General features: G+C 41.8%; 1 protein-coding gene across 1 annotated transcript in view; it reads right to left on the bottom strand.

Annotated features, from left to right (window-relative positions):
* LRP5 (LDL receptor related protein 5) overlaps window positions 1-22,748 on the bottom strand; it is a 155,895-nt gene that overhangs the window by 113,481 nt on the left and 19,666 nt on the right. Inside the window, exon 2 of the mRNA XM_061609954.1 lies at window positions 2,719-3,115. Within this exon, the coding sequence (XP_061465938.1) occupies window positions 2,719-3,115 (397 nt within the window). The remainder of the gene's footprint in view (window positions 1-2,718; window positions 3,116-22,748) is intronic.

Here is a 22,748-nt window from a genome sequence, read left to right on the forward strand (position 1 = left end):
GCTTTCTCCAGATATTCTGCCTCTTTGGCAAGACAGTTTAGTTTCAGCAGGTGTTTGGCCTGCTGGGCTAAATGAATTTATTAAACTGACTCCCCATTTTAAGATTGTTTTACCTATGACTAGTCTCTGGTTTTGTTGTTAGTTTTTGTGAAAGCTGCCCTCAGCATTCTTTTTATAATGGCAGGATGGTATATAAATATTTTAAGTAAACCAAACAATCAAAATGTGTCATCCCTCAGAGACTTGTCTGGAAATAAAGATGTGCAAGTCACTGAAGCTAAAGATCAAAACTTTAACAGCCTGAGTTATAAAAGCTACTGGCTCCAGTATCAAATTGTTAATGGAGTGCCTTATACTCTTGTGTTTGGGCCAAGATGTATAAGCAAGATTACACGTAACAACAGCTCTATATACATAATTCACATCCAGTATGAGGGAAGCTTTCCATGCAAAAAAATTCCCCAAAGCATACAAGTTCCACTGCAAGATGGTAATCCATTACCCACCTTTAAGTACTTATTGTGAAAACTCTTCTTCCTGCCTACCATTATATCCTACACCTGGAAATGGAAATGGACTGCCTTCAAGTCGATTCTGACTTATGGTGACCCTATGAATAGGGTTTTCATGGTAAGCGGTATTCAGAGTTGGTTTACCATTGCCTTCCTCTGAGGCTGAGAGGCAGTGACTGATCCTACACCTATAAATGCCAAAACCTTTTATCAAAAAGTAGGTACAAGGCAAGATGGTAACTGTAGCGGGCAAAGGGCTGACAGCCACCTCTTGCCCTTTTCTTTAAGGTCATTGAGATGCCATTGAGATAGTCCAAAAATATCTGTGGAGGTACTAAAATTAAGGTCTCAGAGCCAGCACAAGGGCAAAATGCACTCGTTATGTCAGATAAACCAATTCAAAAAATGGTTCTGTTTTGTTAACTGCTTCCCTAAAAGTTGGTCTACAAAAACCATTGTTGTCAGCAGAAAAAAGCAGCTTGAAAAGTCATCCTAAGGGGGAAAGTCATATTTGGAAAACAACTGCTCCTAGATGGCAGTACAACCAAATTTATTAAGTGTGGTCAACCAGATACATGGATAATCAGGAATTCAGATAACTGGTAGCATCATTTTCATATGGTTAAACTGACCCTAAACTACATACTGAGTATGAGTGAAATTAGTTCATATAAAGCAAAACAGGAAGGTAACAGAGTTTGAAATAACATAGATTCTACCTGAACAATGCAGGTTACATTACAGTCTTTTTGCTAAGGTTTCCAACAGCAGCCATCTAGGATAGGCAGATTATAGTTAACAAACCCCAGCACAAAAATGACCTGGTGCAAGCACAACAGTGCCAGTCTTAATCATGGTTTAAAAAAAGAGCAGGCTCACACATTCCCTCCCCCTTTCTCCCCATGCAATTCCTCGTGCTCAGGAAAGTTCCCATGATTTCTCCTTCAAACTGCAGGCACTCATGTTGCATCAGATACTGCTCTGGAAAGTCTCTTAGGAACAAACATAGGAACATATAGGAAGTTGCCTTATACTGAGTCAAAGTATTGGTCCATCTAGCTCAGTATGGCTACACTCCCTGGAATGGGGACATTCCTAGTCCTATCTGGAGATGCCGGGGATTGAACCCAGGACATTCTGCATACAACACAGATGCTCTTCAAGAATTCTAGGACATGCAGAGAAACACTCTGCACAGCCTTTTAGATTCCAGCCACACAAGGTTCAGAAATAAAATATGTATTATTCTACACATTCTATAGGAATGGCATTTCAAGATTAAGGCTGCAATCCTATGTTCACTTTCCTGTGAGTAAACCTCAATGAACACAGTGCGACTTGCATCCAAGTAAACACACCTTGGACTGCACTGCACAAGTTGTCAGTGCTCATCTGCATACTGAAAATCTATCTGAACCAGTTAACTGAACCATTTTTAAAGTTAGTGCCTGAGCCAGTACGTTAGAAAACACAAATGGACCTGAATCTGAAATGAAACTGAACTCAACTTTTTAATGGTTCAGGCTCCCAGCTCACACCTGTTCCAGCATTCTATTGATATTACAACCTTATCATCAAAGTAGAGAGTCTCTTCTACAAACGGTATTATGTCTGACAAAACAATGCATTTTACACTTTAGCCCAGCACACATCTGTCATAAACTGACAAACGTGCAAGCAAGCCAAATATCAGTTTAAGCACATCTTTAGCTTGCAGATGCCTGGCTGTTTCCCTCTCTATGCAGAAGGCATTTAGGCAGATTCGTATCTTGTGGATAGTATAACTGTACAGCCTCTTTTACCTGTCAGAATTTAAAAAACAGTATAGACCTCAAGCCTTTGGATCTTTCTTTATCTCAACATAGAATCTGAGAACTCGTTAAGATTTATGTATCTTTCTTAAGCATTTTTAACTGGCCAGGTTAACTACAGATTAAAAATTCACAACGTTAGGCTTTTAAAAAAGCCTAAACTGGAAAAATTAGATGGATGTAGTGTTTTCTTTGGCACTTTAGTGATGGCACTCTTCTATGGCCTGCCATTCCTTCCCATGCTTTATTTAAATCTAAACATATGTTCAGAGAAAAATACTTTGAGAAAACAGAAACTGAAACGAGATTATGTTTTTTTGTACAGAGCAAAAAACCCTAACAAAACAATCATAATCCTGCAAACCAATGCAAAAATTTAAAGAAAATATATTTACCCATGAGCTGGATCCAGGGCTATTGCTCTTGGCTGGTCAAGGTCTTGCCAAAAGAGAACTTTCCTAGATGTTCCATTGAGATTGGCAACTTCTATCCTATTCGTTTCAGAGTCTGTCCAGTACAACTTTTTCCCAATCCAGTCACATGCCAGGCCATCTGGGGAAACCAGACCTGAAACTATGACATTCTGCACCAGATTCCCAGTTTGGTTAAAGTAAGTCTGTTTGATGGCTTCTTCACTCACATCTGTCCAGTAAATAACACCCTGCAAGTACAGGAAGTCAACTGCTGCAGCATCTTCTAAGCCACTGACAACAATAGTTGATTCCATCTTCACTCCTCCAGCGTCCACCAGTCTGACATCTCTTCGGTTAGCAAAAAGCAGGAGGGGAGAAGCTATGGGAGGGAGGGGAACAAAAAAGTGTTACATAAGATAAAATATTCACTTTTTTAAGCAGAGCAGTGATGTCTGATATAAAATATCGAGGGATCTGTCATGCAACCGAGAAATTTGGTATTTGGCATTATATGTTTTTTAAATACAATACAATTCATTGTGCAGTTTTATATGCTCAGTGAGGAAACTTTGAAATCATTTGGAAAAAGAAGAACACTGCCTCCAAACATTTACAGACTTTAATATTCTGTTTGCCCCAACAGTTCTTTTTCATTAGTTATAACTTACTTCTATAAAGAATTGAGCAGTTCAATTAATAAATGCCTAGGAAACTCCTTTGAATGCTAGAGTAAGATAAATTTCATCCCTTAAGTGTGTAAAGGTATTTTTCCCATTTGATCCCTCACATTGAAATCCTTCCAATTCTATTTACCCAGTGAGTAAAACTCAATGAGCAGGATCTTTTCTGTTTTGTCTCCAATGACACCAGAACTGCATTCTTAACGTGCGCCCCCCCCAGACACTACAAGTTCTTAGACAGCACTATAAAATTTCCTATTATAACAGGCTTGCAAGTGAAGTCCAAAGAAATTACTAGCTCCACCATTCTAGGGTTAATCTGTGTCACCCAATCAGAGTCACCACCTTCAAGCAAGAACATGATCATGGCTCAGGTCACAGGTTTTCTGCTGATACAACTGCACATGTCAATGTGGTCTGCCTAGGAACATGGGAAGCTGCCTTTTTCTGAATCAGACCACAGGTCCATGTAGCTCAGTACTGCCTACACTGACTGGCAATGGCTCTCTAGGATTTCAGACAGGAGTCTTTCCCAGGCTTACCTAGAGATGCCAGAGAATATACTTAGGACTCACAGCATTATTTATTCATTTATTGAATTTCTATCCCACCCTTCCTCCCAGCAAAGCATTGCTTGACTACTGAGTTGCAGCCCTTCTCCCACTAATGCCACATTAGTTATTTTATACGCTAAATCATTTGCAAAATGAGTTCAATAAAGCTGCAAGCTTTAATGACTGATCAAGTGACTAAATTTTAATTAAATGGTGTAAGTCAACTTTAACTGGTAGAATTGAGTTTAGGACTCGTGTTTTTTATTTCTGGCAAGATTGAAATAGGGAATGAAAAATACTTAAGATGGCCTTTCTTAATTGTTAAATGGTAGTTTTTGACTATCATGTAGTAAGAATATAAGAACATCAGAAGAGCCTGCTGGATCAGGCCAATGGCCATCTAGTGCGGCATTCTGTTCTCACAGGGGCCAAGCAGGTACCTATGGGAAGCCCAGAAGCAGAACCTGAGCACAAGAGCACTCTTGTATAATAAGAGCTTGTATAATAAGATGGAACACCTATTAGCATAGTTGTCTCTATTTAGATAGCTCTATAGAACAAATGGATGGCCCCTCGGCATTAGACTGTTTCCTACAAATTACAGCAGTCAACACTAACATAATTAACTAAATGGAATACCAATATTCCAGAAGAGCTTTTTAGAGTTGTCCGAGGGCTACTCCATCTAGGCCTTCAGGACACTGTAGATACTTCGGTGGCCCGCTGCAATGAGTTTGCTGAGCACTTCCAGCATAAGATCTTACGCATTCGTCGGGACCTAGACTCTCATTTTATAGCAGTTAACCCTAGTGAGGTGTCTGGTGCACAGTCTTATCATGTTTTGTTGGATGAGTTTCAGTCGGTTCAGTTCGAGGACGTGGACAAGGTGCTTGGACAGGTACGTGCAACCACTTCGGTACTAGATCCTTGCCCCTCTTGGCTAATAAAAACTGGCAAGGAGGGAACAGTTGGCTGGGCCAGGGAAGTGATAAATGCCTCCTTGCGAGAGGGAGTGGTCCCTGGCTGTCTGAAGGAGGCAGCAGTGAGACCACTCCTGAAAAAGCCTTCCCTGGACCCAGAGGATTTCAGCAGCTACAGACCAGTGGCAAATGTTCCATATCTCGGCAAGATCTTGGAACGAGTGGTTGCTGACCAGCTCCACGAGCTATTGGATGAAACCGATTATCTAGATCCATTTCAATCGGGTTTCAGGCCCGGTTTCGGCACTGAGACGGCCTTGGTCGCCCTGTTTGATGATCTATGTCGGGAGAGAGACAGAGGGAGTGTAACTCTGTTGATTCTCCTTGATCTCTCAGTGGCTTTTGATACCATCGACCATGGTATCCTTCTGGAGAGGCTTGCGGAGTTGGGAGTTGGAGGCACTGCGTGGCAGTGGTTCCACTCCTACTTGGCGGGCCGTCTCCAGAATATAGTGCTTGGGGAACATTGCTCGACACCCTGGGTACTCCAATGTGGGGTCCCGCAGGGTTCGGTTTTGTCTCCCATGCTTTTTAACATCTATATGAAGCCGTTGGGTGCGGTCATCAGGAGTTTTGGAGTGCGTTGTCACCAGTACGCTGATGACACGCAGCTCTACTTCTCCTTTTCATCTTCCTCAGGTGAGGCAGTCAATGTGCTGAACCGTTGCCTGGACGCGACAATGGACTGGATGAGAACTAACAAACTGAGACTCAATCCTGATAAGACTGAGATGCTGTTGGTGGATGGTTTTTCCAATCAGATGGTGGATACATATCCTGTCCTGGATGGGGTTACACTCCCCCTAAAGGAACAGGTTCGTAGTCTGGGAGTCGTTCTAGACTCTTCCCTGTCACTTGAGGCTCATGTAGCCTCTGTGGCACGGAATGCGTTCTACCAACTTCGATTGGTAGCCCAGCTACGTCCCTACCTGAGTAAGGAGGATCTTACATCAGTAGTACATGCTCTGGTAACCTCACGTTTGGATTACTGTAATGCGCTCTACGTAGGGCTACCTCTGAAGATGGTTCGGAAGCTACAGCTGGTGCAAAATGCGGCGGCCAGACTGCTAACAAGAACGAAGTGGTCTGACCATATAACACCTGTTTTGGCCAGCTTGCAATGGCTTCCAATAGGCTTCCGGGCCAAATTCAAAGTGTTGGTATTAACCTATAAAGCCTTATACGGCGTGGGACCTCAATATCTGTCAGAACGCCTCTCCCGCTATGAACCGGCTCGTACACTACGGTCTGCTACGAAGGCCCTCCTCTGGGTCCCGACTCATAGGGAGGCCCGGAGGGCAGTGACAAGATCAAGGGCCTTCTCAGTGGTGGCCCCCAAACTATGGAATAGTCTCCCCGAGGTTCGCCTGGCGCCGACACTATCATCCTTTCGGCGCCAGGTTAAAACCTTTCTCTACTCCGAGGCATTTTAATTTTTTGTTAATGATTGTAATGTTTGTAATTTGATTTTAGCCTTTGCTGTTTTTAGACTGTGAAATTTGATTTTAGACTGATGTTTTGTATTATATTGTATTTTATTGTATCTATGTTCACCGCCCAGAGAGCTATTGCTAGTCGGGCGGTATATAAGTTTTAAAAATAAAATAAATAAATAAATAAAAATAAGAGGGCACTAACTGCTTCAAATAGCAAAATTTCATTCAGGATCTACCCAGTTCAGAAGCCTTCTAATGTAATCCAACACACGTTTCTCTGCCAAATTATTTGTCACTTCAAGTCCTCTGCAGCAATTCCACAAGTCCTAGCAAGAGCTGCTAGGTATCTTTAATAATCAATTGTTGGCTCCTCCATAAGAGGCTTGTAGCTGCAGCTGATGTTTCAGACTCTTAAAATGCATAGTTGAGATCCAGATTCTTTGTCAGAACAGCACGTGGAATAGACCAGGAGTGACAGAGGTATTCATGCAAACCCTTCAACCCAGAATTTCCAATCCATATACTAGAGTAAAACTGTAGTATAATAAAGTGACGTTTCCTTATTATTGTTACTGTTAATCGCTTTCCACAGATGTCCCCAAGACAATGTATAATATACTGCATAATAAAATAGCAAAAGATTGTTACAAAAGAGGATAAACATTACAGAAAATGAGATTTTTTAAAAAAGTGTTCTGCCATACAAATTTTCTCTCATAAATTACAATATAATCCTATAACTGGAATTAATTAGTACATTTGATTTCAATACTCAGGAGTTAGGACCTTAATATAAATTATATATGACTGCTTTGCATTTGGCCTTGTACCAATCTTCATCATATTAGGATGCCAATATTCAGACTGTGTTGTCATTTTTAGATCTACAATTCCATATGTTTAAAAAAAATCAACAAGCTTATTTCACATTATTTTACAAGGCAACCAAATAATATCTAAACTATAGCAGCTGACCATTCCATACAAAATTCTGTTTACTTGGTAGTCCCGCTGAGTTCAGTGAAATTTTCTGCCACATAAGTGTGCACAGAATTACAGCGATAGGATTCTTTGGAGACCACCAGGGCAATTATCCTTGTTTCAAAGCGGTAGTTTAAAGGACTGATACGCCCCAAAGGAGCCCTGCAGCTTTGGAAATTTAAAAGAGAAGCACTATCACTTGAATGTACAGCCACTTTCACATTTGGCTGGCAGTGTTTTGTGAAACATTCAAAGCAGAAAATGTGGAGACAGCTGGTACACCCAAACACAAGTTAAGAGTGTAGGTATGCATGTGTGGTTGGTGGCAAACTCCCTTTTAAAGTATGAAAAGTGCTGCCAGCCAAATGTGAAAGTGATGGTGCATGTGTAGGAACAGAACAACCTATCTAATAAATTGCTTTCTGGTTAATTATAGGGAAAATCAAGGAGAATTAAAATTATGGGAACACAGAATCATGAGACTAACTCAAACTCCTAGATAGCAGCAGATACGGTAGAACACACAGAAGTTCAGCACATCGCGCATGCTTGAGCAAGAGTTTTAAAGAGAAAATTGATAAACACAGGTTTTTTGGTAAGGGCAGTTTGACAATGGGGACCCTAGGACCAGGATGTGGTGTGGTGTGTTAGAGGACCAAATGTGCTTAGCTACCTGGGTGAGGGGTTATCACAAAGAAGAAAAATCTCTAGGGAACCAGTCAGAAAAAGACCCTCCCACTCCCCAGTTGAATGGGGATAGCAACTAGTATAAAAGGTTATGACTGGGTTAGATACGGGGGAGGGGGAAGAAACATGAGGAAGAAGAAACTAAGCAAGTGTAGGAGTGAAGGGGAAGACCTGGGATGGCGGGTAACTAAGTCAGTGCAAGATAGAATCGGGAAGAAAAACCAGGCCAGCAATGTGATAGGATTCCAGTTGAAGACTGCTGAGGTCATATTGTAAAATATCTCGAATCCTATATATGCGGCTGGTGGAAATTCATTGCCTTCTGAAGACACTCAGATTGATAAGAAGCGCTCTATGAAAAAGCATACGAGGAACAGATTATCCCATTGTCTCCCCGTCATAAGTAGCGAAAAAGGAAGTCTCATAAACATATACTGCATTTACCGGGATGCCATCTCGTTAGTCTAATTCGACAAGATACAGAATTTGAAATCGGATAGATCAAAGAAGCAGCAGACTTTCCTTGCAATAGTCTTAAAGTAACCCATCTCACTTTTCAGGAGCTACAGGTCTCTCTGTTAAATTGTAGTGACTGTGTAACATGCAAAAAGCATATGCTATTTAATTCATATGCCAGCAAACTGATAAACACTTTGGCGAAACACTTTTGTTCATACCTGAACAAAAAAGCTAGGATTCAGGATTTTTATGTTATATTCTTTTTTAGGGGGTGGATTAAAACCACCTACATACATTTTCAAACTTAATCAAAGGCCATCTCTTACTTTGATGATTCTGAAATGGGGAAAAAATCCTTAGGGGTCCCATACAGATACACACACCTCAAACCTGAAACAGCTACTTGTCCACAAGCCATATAACAATAGACACAGGGACCAGACCTAGCTGCCCCTGTATCTATTCTAGCTATAACATAACTGCACCTAACAATGTCATCCACAACATCGGGGGTTCATTCACCTGCTCATCTTCCACTGTGATTTATGCCAATATCTGCCAACAACGCCTTTCTGCATTCTACACACAACAGATAGGACAGTCTCTACGCAATGCAATAAATGACACAAATCAGAATAAGAACAAGCAATATTTATAAACCAGCAGCAGAACAGTTCCAGCTCCTAGGACTTTATAACTGACCTTAAGTTGACAATTCTGGAACAAGAGAAGTATACAACAGAAAACAGCTGAATTACAATAAATCAAGCAATTAAATGCCATCATTTGTGGCTTAATTTCTAATGTGCTACAGAAGGCGCACGTGTAGTTCCTGTGCAGGGGGAGGGCCTGTGCAGTGAACTGAATGATAGGAGAAAGTCACCAGATGCCTTCAGAGTGAGAGTCTGTAACTTGCAGAAGGCGGGCGGGTGTGAGATGGGGGGGGAGTAGATGTGCCCTGTGTGAAAGATATTGAATGGATCTGATTGTTCCCAATTCTCTCAGAAGCCTACTGGGATAATTGGTTAAGGTAGGTTTTGTTGGTGGGCTCTCGTTGGGTCCATATCAGGTGTTTAGCAGGAGTCTTAGTAAAGAAGAGCATGGGTGATGCCACCCCAATTTCAGTGATCATGGGTAGAGGGAGGTATGGCCATGCGGAGGTGGTGAACAACAATAGAAGATGAGGGCAAGGCTATCTACACCTTGTTCCTCACTCCCACTCCTCCCATGGATGGGTTCCTCATTGTTCATCTGCTGTGCCCACTGGCCTATGTGTGTTGTTGTTTAAAGCCAGACAGTAAGACCACTCTCATTCATGATTTGATCATGGATGAAGGTGCCGATTTGGTGTGCATTACTGAGAACTGGGTGGGTGAGGTGGGAGGTGAGCTGACCCAGTTTTGTCCACTTGGATACTCCGTGCAACACCAGCACAGGCTGCAGGGAAGGGGGGGTAGGAGTTGCTATGGTCTACACAACTTCTATCTCTGTCACCAGGAAACCACTCTGTCTTGGAGCTGGTTGTGAGGGCCTGCACCTGGTGGTGGGCCAAGGAGACAGTAAACTAGGGATGCTGCTGGTGTACCATCCACCTTGCTGTCCGGCAGCTTCTCTGACTGAGCTGGCGGAGGCTGTCTCAGCTGTAGTATTGGAGGAGCCCGGAACGATAATCCTGAGTGATTTCAATGTCCATGCTGAGGCTGCCTCTAGTATTCCAGTTTGGGACTTCATGGCCTCCATGACGACCATGGGGCTGTCTCAAGTCAATGGCCCGACGCATAGGGCAGGGCACACCCTTGACTTGGTTTTTGCTCCAGATGGAGGAAGGGGTGGTCTGGAGATGGGGAGGTGGATGTCACCCCATTCTCATGGTCAGACCACTTCCTGGTGAAGTTTAGACATATGGCTCTGATCCTCCCCTGCAGGAGGGATGGACAGATTAAGACGGTCCGCCCCTGGAGACTAATGGAATCCACAGGATTCTTGCATGCCCTGGGGGGTCCCCAATATATACAGCAGGTGACCCTGTTGAAGCCCTTGTCGCGCTGTGGAACAGCGAGGCGCATCAAGCTTTTGACACGGCTGCCTCTGAGCGCCCTCTCCGGCATTGTGGAGCCCGGTTTGCACCTTGGTACACCTGTGAGCTAAGGGCAATGAAACAGGCTAGACGATGGCTAGAGCACAAGTAGCAAAAGATGAGCTGTGAGGCTGATCGGGCACAAGTAAAACATCATAACTGTGCCTACTGTGCGGTGGTGAGGGTGGTGAAGAAGGCCCACTTCTGTGTCTCCATAGCATCCTCAAGTAGCCGTCCAGTGGAGCTTTTCTGTATTGTCAGGATCTGTTGAGATCAACTCCAGGAAACCCACTCCCGAGACCCACTGTGACTTGTTTGCAAGGCACTTTCAGGGTAAAGTTGCTCACCTCCATAGCAATCTTGATGCCTCATCGACATCTACTGTAGTCCCCAGTGAGGTGTGCAGTGCAACATCTGCTGCAACTTCTTGGGAACGGTTTCAGTTGATGCAGCCTGATGACACAGACAAGGTGCTTGCAACGATTGCGGCCAGCAACATGTCCTCCCAACCCTTGCCCTTCATGGCTTATTAAAGGAGGTTTGACTGAGTGGATCCAGGGTGTGGTCAATGCACTGATGCAGGAGAGAGTGGTTCCAGCCTCCCAGAAAGAAGTGGTGATCTGACCACTCCTGAAAAAGCTCACCCTGGACCTATTGTTTTGCAACAACTACTACCCGGTTGCAAATACCCCCTTCTTAGGGAAGATGATTGAGAGGGTTGTGGCGCAGTAATTGCAAGTACTCTTGGATGAAACAGATTATCTTGACCCATTCCAGTCTGAGTTCAAGCCTGGTTATGGGACTGAATAGGCCTTGGTTGCCCTGACAGATGACCTTTATTGGGAGAAGGACAGGGGGAGTGCAACCCTGTTCTTACTAGATCTCTTGGCGGCTTTTGATATCATTGACTATGGTATCCTTCTAAACCGACATGGCTAGATGGGTGTCAGAGGCGCTGTTTTACAGTGGTTCCGATCCTATCTCCAGGGTTGTTTTCAGAGAAAGCATTGGGTGGATTGTCTTTTGGCCCCCTGGCAGTTGTGCTGTGGGGTGCCGCAGGGTACCCTCTGCTGTTTTACAACTATATGAAGTCCTTGGGAGTGGTCATCAGGAGATTTGGGGCAAGGTGTCAGCAGTATGCTGACAATGCCCAGCTGTATTTCTCTGTAACATCTGAATCAGGAGAGGCCATGCCATTCCTGGACCAGTGCCTGGACTCGGTGGGCTGGATGAGGGCCAATAAACTGAGTCTGAATCCTAGCAAGATGGAGATCTGTAGGTTTGTTCGCATAATTGGTCAGTTGTCTGCTTTGGATGGGGTCGTACTCCCTCTGAAAGAGCAAGTCCGTAGTCTGGGGGTGCTCCTGGATTCATCTTTGTCACTAGAGGCCCAGGTGGCCTCAGTGGCTAGGAGTGTTTTTTACCAGTGTTGCCTGGTAAGGCAGCTGCACCCTTTTCTGGACCAAGACAGTCTGAACACTGTTGTCCATGCACTGATAACCTCCAGGCTAGGTTATTGTAATGCTCTCTATGTGGGGCTACCCTTGAGGTTGGTCCAGAAGCTGTAGCTGGTGCAAAATGCAGCAGCGAGACTGTTCTCTGGGGCAGGGTATCGCCAACATGTCACCCCACTGCTGAAAGAATTGCACTGGCTACCTATTAGCTACCAGGCCAAGTTCAAGGTTCTAGTTTTGATGTATAAAGCCCTATGCAGCATGGGACCGGGATACCAGGATATCCCCAAGCGATCACTGCGCTCTGCAGGTGAGGGCCTCCTGCAGATACCATCTTATCAGGAGGTCCATTCTGCACAACATAGGAAACGGACCTTTAGTATAATGGCACCTACCCTTTGGCATTTCCTCCCCTTAAATATTAGACAGGCATCTCTTATCTTTTCGGTGCCTACTGAAGACCTTCCTCTTTCAACAAGCCTTTTAAGTAGAGACCTTATCCCAGTCTGCATCTGTGTTTGAATTGCTTTTTAATATTTTTAAACCCTTTTTTAAAAAAAATAGATGTTTTTAAAGCTTTTCAAAAATGTTTTAAAATATGTTTTGTTTTAATATGTTCTTAATGGTTGTTTTGTTTTAATATATTTTAATGTCTGTTTTCATGATGTGTTAAAGTGTTTTTAGTGCTTTTGTTTGCTGCCCTGGGCTCCCACTGGGAGAAAGGGCGGGATATCTCTGTTATCTTGTGAATGGTTCCCTATCCTGCTACAGGCATTAATACAACCACCTTAGCATTGCTGAGTAAATCACCACCGATCTACTACTGTAAATGCCTGTTTTAACATATAGTTAAGGTCTAATTGTTATTGACTTAATTTTTGCATCTTATTGCCTTCGAATACTCAGTCAACAATTTTCTCCTTTATATACCTGTCAACTAATATTTCACTTCACGCATCTGACAGAGTAGGCTTCAGTCCACGAAGGCTTATGTGAAAACACAATTGTTAATCTTCAAGGAAAGATATAAATCATTTGATTGCATGGCAAATCTTACAGGTAGAAAGGATGCAGGCAATTGTCACAATGCATGCTGTGCTGAAAGTGAAGCATTTGGTGTAATGCCACGTAGCATTTGTATCAAAAAACTGTATTAGCTCCCTATAGAATTCCATCCCTGTAAAGTGCATTAAGTACTTCCATACTTTCCTACCTGTGCATTTAGGATTGTGCAATACAGAAAAGAACCACATTGATGTATAAGGAAATGGAGATACGCTCAAAATGGGAAATCAGTCAAAGAGGTGCAAAATGCCTGATCTGAAAGCTGCCCTCCCTACAAGCATTCAGTACCCAATGCCAAGGCGGCAGGACTGTTGCCAACAGCCCAGCATTCCACAGAAAGCTCACAGAAAAGCTTTCTAAAGGAAAAGCAAAATACCAGAGAGTAGAGAGTTCTCCCCTAGATCCCTGTGGCATCTAGCAGTCCCTATGCCCCTCTTCAGCAATCTCTAGTTTATCCTTGAGAGGCACTGTGAAATAAATGAAGCCTGTAGAAGGATAAGCAAGACCGAAATGGAGACAGCTGATAAAAGTCTGCTACATAGACATGTGCTCCATATTCATTTGTCTGCTAACATAATGACAGGCCATAAATTTGCTTAAGTATTTAATGTGTGGTCCAACACACATGTAATATGGCAAATATCTGTGTCCATGATGAGCCAGCCCCAAGCATAAAAAGTAAATGCGCTTTATATTCTCAAAGTGGACTCCAGCAACAAAAGTGGATGACTGCAGTGTTTTGCCAGTACCCCATAAATATGTTTTGCTGGAATTCCATACCTGTTGATTCTTGTCTACTTTCAGCACCCTTAGAGATCAAGGAAACATAACCCACTCCTGCACTGGCAGGGGATTGAACTAGATGATCCTAAAGGTCCCTTCCAACTCTTATGATTTGCCCATGCTGCTGCAGAAAAGCTCTGGTTCAAACAATAAATAAGTATCAGTTTAAGTGCTTGGAAAGCATACCATACAGGAGCATAGCCTTGAGGAGTACCATCTAAACTTAAGAACTGCACAATCACTAGAAACACCTCTCAAGCGTTCTTGGTACACAAATACTGTTTGGAAAGGTGTGGCACGGGACAGGCTATGGCAGGAGTGCACCTTTTTTTTTTAGTCACCATGTAGAAAGGCCACACACACTTGTCTGGTTTCTTCTCTGTGGAAAATGCAGCTAAGAGTTGGAACAGCTGAGAAGCCTCTTTGATACAAAAAATGGCAGGATGTGGTCTGCTGCAAAACTGGCTGGGTTATTATGCCTTTGGGGTAATCACAGATACATGCCCATACCTATTAACTGCCTATTCAGAACACATCTGCATTTACAAAGAGACCCAGACCTACATTTGCATTTAAAAACTTCTGTCTGCAGAAGAAACTGGTGTTGTGTCATTATTTTTACAAAACATAAGTTAGCCAATTCTTTGTTCAATTATATCCCCCAACTAAGCTATCATCAGGTATTCGGGTTTTATAGGATTCAGTGTCTTGACCTCAGTCACCAAAGGCAAGCCCAAACAAAAAATAGTTGTTCAGGATGCTTAAGTGTAGGTAGGCCTCCAAGGGAAAGGGTTTTTTTAAAAAAAATGTGGAACAGAGAAGCACCTTTCCGTGACAAATGCCATTAATGGGGCAGTGGCAATGGGGAGGGGGTAGAAAATTGTGTGCCCTCCTCAGATTTACTGATAGCAGCAAGAATTTGGGTGGGGGATGTTCTGATATAGAAAGGACAGGGACAGAGGCAAGAAAATCTGTGTTTTCCCCCCCCTTTTCCTTTTCTTTTTGTGTTTAGGGCTTTTGAAAATGCTTTTATTTTGTCCAGACCTAAATTAGCAAGAAAATTCTACTTGTCACACTGGCAAGGATATAGTGTAGGTGGAGCCAAAATGTTATACCTCATTTTGGTACACCAACAGTATTTTCATGAGAGCCTTCTCAGCCATTCATAGATAGATAAATGTCTTAGGGCACAATCAAAACCCACTCATCCACACCAGTAGGGTTTGTGGAGTGGTCAGAGCCAGTGCTACATCTGCTTCCCTGCCTCCCTAAGCCTCTCATGGCAGTGGATCCCAGGACAACTCAGCCATGCCCCTCCTCATCTTCAAAACACCCATTTTTGGGCTCCTGCTGGTAAGAATACCACCCATCTGGCCCACATTGGCTGAACCAAGAGTGTTTGGTGGAGGGACAGCTCTGTTTAATGCCACTCTGGGTGAGAGGGGGTTTGGGTTGCTCTGTTAAAAATGTTTGAGGGGAGTGGGGGGAGAAAGCTGTTTCCATGTTTGTAGGGCCCAGTCTGGATGCCACCAGTTTCCTGGGGACCTAATATTCACTGTGTTGTGCTTTTGGGAAGACCCACCTTTTGGAAGCAGGCTCATGAATGTGTGTGCATGCACACACATGGAATCACTCACCTAACATGAGGAATGGGCTGTACAATTTGTTGGAATTAACTCCCACTGTGTTCAATGGGACAGGAAAGCATGTGTAGAATTGCAACCCTAGCCAGTCAAAGAGCAAGGAAATAAGCTTTTTTTATTATGTGGAATGACTACTTAACAAAAACATCTTTAGACTGCTTTGCGTTTTGCACTCAGCCCTGTTCACTGGCAGCCACTACTGTAGAACACCTGAAATCCATTGATCGCTAACTTCAAAAGATAGATTAAATGTTGATTTTCATGCAACAAACCTTCATATATAACCCGAGTTTAAACTTGTTGAATATAGTCCTCTAAAGAAAGGAAGACTATTCCTTTCATCCTAGAACACTGTGTGTGCGTGCGCATGCGTGTGTACATGCACGCACACGGTGAATTCCCCACACATAACCACACAGTACCATAGAAGCCTGTTTTTCCCCTCCTGAAGGAAAAAAAATGTAGGTGTAAAATCAATCCAAAACATCAAGTCAGGGAAACTCAATTCCTGTTCATTCATCTTTTTAATGCCTAAACTGTGACTATGGCAAGTCATTTTTGTTGAACCAATAAACACTTTTGAAAATACAGAAAATTAGACTTCATGAATCCTTGTGACTTAGGACATCTAAAAATAACAATCTTTAAAATATTTTTGTTCCTATTCTGTGCCATCTCTCTGGTATCTGCAAAGCTTATTATTGTATTATGGCTAGGATCACAATACATAAAGAGTATAATCATATGCCAACCCAGACCCTGCATTCGCCATCTAAGGCCCTTCTCTATGTGCCCCCAAGAATGGCTCTTCTCAGTGGTGGCTCTCCATTCACTCTCCTCAGAGAGGCATGCCAGTGGCCATCATAGTCTGTCTTTAGGTGCCAGGTAAATAATTTTTATTCACTTAGCCCTTTGGAGTTTAATTTTTTTGTTTATTTTCAATCAGGTGGGGAGAAGTTGGATTTTGTTTCTTAGGATGTTTTTATTCTTTTTTTTTTAATGTTGTAAGTTGCTTTGAGATTTCCATTTGGGGAAAAAGCGACTAACAAACATAAATAATAATAATATACCTAGAGTAGTGCCACTGTAATGTTTTATTGATTGCAAAATATTTTAAGATACAGTATAGCATAAGTTACTACTGAAATTCATACTGCTACATTAGCAAAAGAAACAAGTGTCCCACATGCAGTTCACGGACAGGTAGTGGGAATACATATATTTCCTTGGCATTTTTTTTTTTTAAACCCACAAGACGTCCTCTCCATTTCACCAAATTTTCTATTCACAAGTTTTGTGAAAAATCGCAAACATCTCAGCTATCAAGAAAGGCAGTTTCATTTCACTTTTTTATGCGATGTTTATGTTTGAAATTTGGAGAAGGAGAAAATGAAATTTTATTTTAAGCCTTCTAAGAATAATTTATGCACAGAATTGCAAAAGATGTCAGAGTTTGGTTTTTCACCCCTTCTTTAAACTTTAACAGCCTATACTTTAAGCTGGTTATAATACATAACATCCTGTATACCAAGGTCATCCATGCCTCCATCTCAAAATATCCATTATTTTTAGTGGCAGCTTTATGTATGCTAAATATTGTTTTGGATTATCATACCAGTGAAGAGGGGAAGATAGTCTGAACCTCTACATATCAAAGAAACATCATCTTAAAAGGAGCTTGATAAACTCAGGACTAAGGCAGAAGCCCTCAGACAGTCCTCCAACCTTCAAATTTCTGAGAGCAAATTTATATATTAATCACAATTAAGTGGTAAAGTTTTTCCCAGAACCCAATTTAGGATTCCAATGAAAGGCTGCATAGCTGAGTGTGCTACCATTTAAAAAATCCCCAAACACAGAAAAACAGCACATCATAGAGAAGGCTAAATCTCAAACACTATGGGTGGTACCCAACTTCATCATTGTGCTTGGTTGTGGCAGGGCTGTAGTTCTGTTGTAGAGCATCCACCTTGCATACAGAAGGTCCCAGGTTCAATCCCCAGAATCTCCAGCTAGGGCTGGGAGGGATTCCCCGTCTGAAATCCTGGAGAACCACCGGCAGTCCAAAGTGCTCTGTAGGGTTGGGAACCACAGAGCAGATTGGAAGGGTGGTGGTGGTAGGGTACACATGGGGAAGGGGAAGGAAGGCAAGTTCCATTGCACAAGCAGACATCATTCTGCAAGCACAATGCTTCGCTGGATACAACCTTGTATCTTTTTTTGTGGACAGGGAGTTAGTATGGGGGAACCATCTTACAGTCCCTCCACCTGTAGCCTGAAGTGCTACAGGCTTGGATAAGCTTTCCTACTGGATGCAGACAAACTGGGCCTCTTTCACACATTAAATAACGTCTATTAAAAATGAAATAAGCCAGCACTATTACCAACCCTGAAAAATGTAACAGTAAATTATTACTAGTTCCTTCTTTTAGGTTTGGGGACTACTGTTTTTCTTTTTTAGAGCTATTCTTACAATTTTACAAGAATACAAAGCTCCAGAGGCAGAAATAAAGCAAGATTTTAATAAAAAGTGACATGTTGTTTGAAATAAAAAGCTAGCTCTTTAAATATATCTCTTTCTGTACCAGGACTTTTGCATTATATAAAAGTGTGGCCCAAACACATCTTCCCTGGTTATTAATAAAATCACAAAATTTACACTCACTCTCCCCTTCCCCATCCCACTTCAGAAGCAAGCATATGTTATAAAATTTAGGCTAGTCTTGGATTTGTTTTGCGCAGGGAAGAATTGCACATTTTAAGGACTCTTGTTAAAGATACATTTTCTGTACTGTGAAGGTTAAGGGTTGTTGTTTTTTTTGCACTAATTATAGTGTTTCAGAAACCACAGAGATTTATTTCAGAATCTTGGTTTTACTTGGCAACATTCAGTTTGTTACTGCTAACATTATTATTTACAATGAAATATAGCACTCTGATTATATGCTATTTCATTGGGACAAAGTTACTTTATTTCCCTGGAGAGACTAATGTCAAAAAGACATTGTCCAAAACAACAACAATAAAACATTTTCTGGCTGACCAGACAAAGGTGCTTTATAAAAATATAAACCAATTAAGAAACCTTCTCAGCTTTATTAGATTCCTGCAACATACATAAGTGTGTAGAGGTATGTAATCCATAGCAACACTGAAGCCATGCTGACCCACTTGGCTCATGGTCCACAGCTCCCTTCCACACAGAATGCCTTTGCTCATCTCACACACACGTGTCCTGTCCCTTTATTTTCTCAACTCAATGCCCTCTCCAACACTCTTTCCCTCTATGTTCATCTTCCTTCAGCTATACACTGCATGCGTGGGCTCACCAACTTGACTCAGTTCCCTTGTCACTCAGCCACCTTGACTGTCCCAGCTCCTACTTCTGCTCTTCTATTTTCACCTTAATTAGTACACAGCTCTACAGACTGCCTTAAGACACAAATTTTTCCCCTGTCCAAACTAACCTGCTAGTTCGTCATTCTATTGCAATACCTTCACCTGAATGTTCAGGATGTCTATGAACATTCCATTGCATCACCATAATTTGACTTCTAGCACTCACACAAAGTCTGCAGCAGTATCCTGGTAGCTTATTCAAGTCCTTAGAATATGCTGACATTGACTAGCAAAAAGAAACAAGTTCACATAGGAACAATTTTCATGGAAACTAAAAGTAGGGTCATTGTGGTGTATATTTATATGTACAAGAAAACAACTTGCTCTGCAATACTAAACAATTCTGCAATACTAAAGAATTACATCACACCGATTCCTTTATATGAAAGCACTAGTAGTTAACAGAACAATTATTGTCATTCTAACCTATTATCCAAGTATATGGTGGGAGCTCAACAGGAGTAGGATGCTTGATTGCCATATATGCTCCGTTTTTCATTGCCTAGGAGGCCTCTGGCATGCCTCTGTATTTAAAATTACCAAGGGACAAAACTTAGGCTGCTTTTACACATCGGGCTTATTGCATCAGTTAAAATGGTAGCACTTCTGCCCTGATTTCTAAAAGTCCTTTCACACTTCAGGACCAGTTGTGTTAAGAAACTGTGGCTTTTTCAGCAGATATACTGGCATTTCGCGCAAATGAACAACATTTTGTTTTTGTCCCTCACCCTTCATAAACAAGCACACTGTAGTTCTCCCATAATTCACTGCACGAGTTAGTGTCTGGACATGGGGGAATGTGGGAAAAGAAGAAAGGAGAAGCTGCTACCCAAGCCTACACCGGAATACCTGTACAAGTTTTTTCAGACCAAAAAAAAAAATAAAAATGACGCAAGCCTAAAGGGTGGAAATGCATTGCATGCTGGGATAGCTATCACATGTACAGTTGCAGCTAGCGCAAAGCTCCCATGATTTTCTATGGTCCCAGGCTATGGTCTGAAGGCACATGAAGGCAGCACCTTGCTGAAACTAAGCAAGGTCAGGGCCTGGATGGGAGACTTCCTGGGAACCATATGTAAGCCATCTTGGGTTTCTATCATGAAAAGAAAGGCGGGGTTTAAATGTAATAAAGAAATAAGCTTGCCAAGAGATTATTTCTAGAATCATTTATCCCGTAAATGAGCCCTAAACTTCCACTAGATTTCACTAGATTTTCAGAACTAGCTTTTACATCATGTAAAATATCAAATAAAATGTTCAAATTACCAGGTAAGAGATGACTGGAATAACGGAATCAAGTGCAATGTGAAAGCAGCCCCAGACAGCTTCCAAACCACTTTGAATACAAATTTTTGTCCTAGGTATCACTTCCTTTTCGGTAAGTCCCAAACAAAAAAATCTTTTTTAAAAAAGTTACAGACATGCGCAGAGGCTCCAATTTGCAAGGCACTCTTCAGATATGAGTGTTTAGAGGAAAATGCTTCCTGCTCTTTACACATACACACAAGGAGGAGTCACAGATACAGTGGTTCAAATTTGTTAAAAGGTTCAAATGTGTTTAAATGAAAAAAAGGAATGAATCCCAGCTGCAAGTAAGTACACAAGCATAAACCAGGCAGCAGGATTTCAATAGCAAGCCCACCCTATACTCTATACCAATTTTCAGCAACCTGGTGCCCTCCATATGTGTTGGACTACAACACTCATCAGCCCCTGCCAGCATGGTCATGGCCTATACACAATTCAATACTTTATTTAACACATTTTGTGCCATTTTTCTATTAAAAAATATCCATACAGTGGCTGCAACTTCACAATTCATTTGCAATTTACTGCCACTGTTCAGTCAGTGTCTGAGATGCCTGCCCCCCTCACCTTCCTTACGCCTCAATCGTGAGACCACCTCCAGGGTCATCTCTCTTTTCCTTTTCCATTGCTCCTCCTGAGCCAGCACCAGCCTCTATAGTTAAGAAATAAGAAGTGGGTTTGCAGTTTCCAGAGAGTCAGATGCTGCTTCAGGCCATGTGAAATTAGGCCTGTATGTCCTGATAGCATGCCACTCCAGCTATAACACTATCATATTTCAGGGTGGGAGGCAAGAAAAGAGAGACATGAAGATGAGAAATAATGGCTTCCCTAAGGCCACCTAGTAGTCTAAGGTGGAGGCAAAATTTAAGAGGTGGTCGATTCCAAGCTCACATTCTTAGCTGCTACATTACATCACATCCCCATATAGTAGAAGGCAATCTGATAAAGTATATAGAAAGCAGAAACAATATGTAGTATTGACCAAGCAAGCGTGTAAAGGTGGGGTAGGCTTTCTTGCCATAACAACAAGACAGACTTGAATCAACACTGAAAATTGTGGTAGAGTTTAAATTTTTGGCTGTATAGGTTCTTGGCTATTCATGTAATTATTATCAGGTTTCACTTGAGATTCATTTGGTGAAAAATGACTGAACATATTCTGTTCAGTACCGAGGAGCCAGATCGTATTTATAATACACAGTTGTATCTAATTTACATATCTATGCTTCATTAAAACATGATATATAATAAGTATAAGGGCACAGGCTGATAAATGTGCATCACTTTTGCAGTTTCTGAATTCAGAGTTTGTTGTCACATCCTTGCCAGCCCTGCCCTCCTACTGACTGCATGTTGAGGGTAGCAGAAGGCTCGCCATGTGATTTAGAACAGTGTGTGTGTCCCTACTCAACTCTTCATGCAATTGCTATCAGTGAGAATGCCTGAAAAGAGCTAAGATTACTGAAACTTTCATTGCAAAAAAGATTTTTTTTTCCACGCAAGCTATATGCCTTGGATTTTGTCACTTGCATGAGCTCTAATTTTTTAAAGGAAACAATTCATGGTTATTTAGAAGTGTTTTCAAGTATATTCTTACCATAAATTCTTCCACCTGACTGGTATACTCAAATTTTCATAATAATGGCCAGGCATCTCAGCCAAGCAGGCTCAGAAATCAGACAGCCTGAAAATAAGTTTTTAGTGTCTGTGCCTCCAGGATACACTGCAATAGCACTTTTCAAACTTCCCATTAAAGCCACAAGGGCTAGGTTTTATGTTAATAAAAGCAGAGATTATCTGGATCACAATGACAGCCTGCAGTGCATACAAGTGCTGACAGAATGAAAATGGGGGGGAGGAGAGAAAACTTGGTAATGCCTATCTTTATGCAGTTTTATTTCTAATTCGGGTTACATTCATCTCTAATGAACAATTTGGTGCAACAGTATAAAAGAAACATGCTGAAATCATGCCACATGTAGTTTCAAGGAAGACCATCTCAGAAACCCCACAGTCTCCGTTTCTGAAAGCAGCATTTCGGAGTTTTGAACAACAATACAAAAGGGAGTTGAGAATCTCCCTTCATCTAGTTCCAGAAACACAAAGCAATCCTGACCCCTGAGAAGTGATGCCATAAGGAATGAATTGACCTTAATCAGTGTTCCTGGCTAAAGCAGAAGCATCTCCAATAGAGACTTGGAAGACATTTGGTATATGCACACATATACACAACTAATGCTGTTATTCATACCATTGTTATCATTTGAACCATCCCTTTCCACCAAATCCCCCATGAACCCCATGAAAGTGGAGGGCCTATAAGATTTTATCATTTCAAACATAATTGTAATCCGCCCAGAGAGCTTCGGCTATGGGACGGTATATAAATACAATAAATAAAATAAATAAATTGTAATTATTCTCCAATGTCCAATAATTTTAAAGTTAAATATGAAATGCTTTAAGTATCCAAGTATTCTATACATGTCTTATCCAAGTATTCTTA

Source organism: Rhineura floridana, chromosome 2, assembly GCF_030035675.1.
Source record: "Rhineura floridana isolate rRhiFlo1 chromosome 2, rRhiFlo1.hap2, whole genome shotgun sequence".
Lineage (NCBI taxonomy): Eukaryota > Metazoa > Chordata > Lepidosauria > Squamata > Rhineuridae > Rhineura > Rhineura floridana.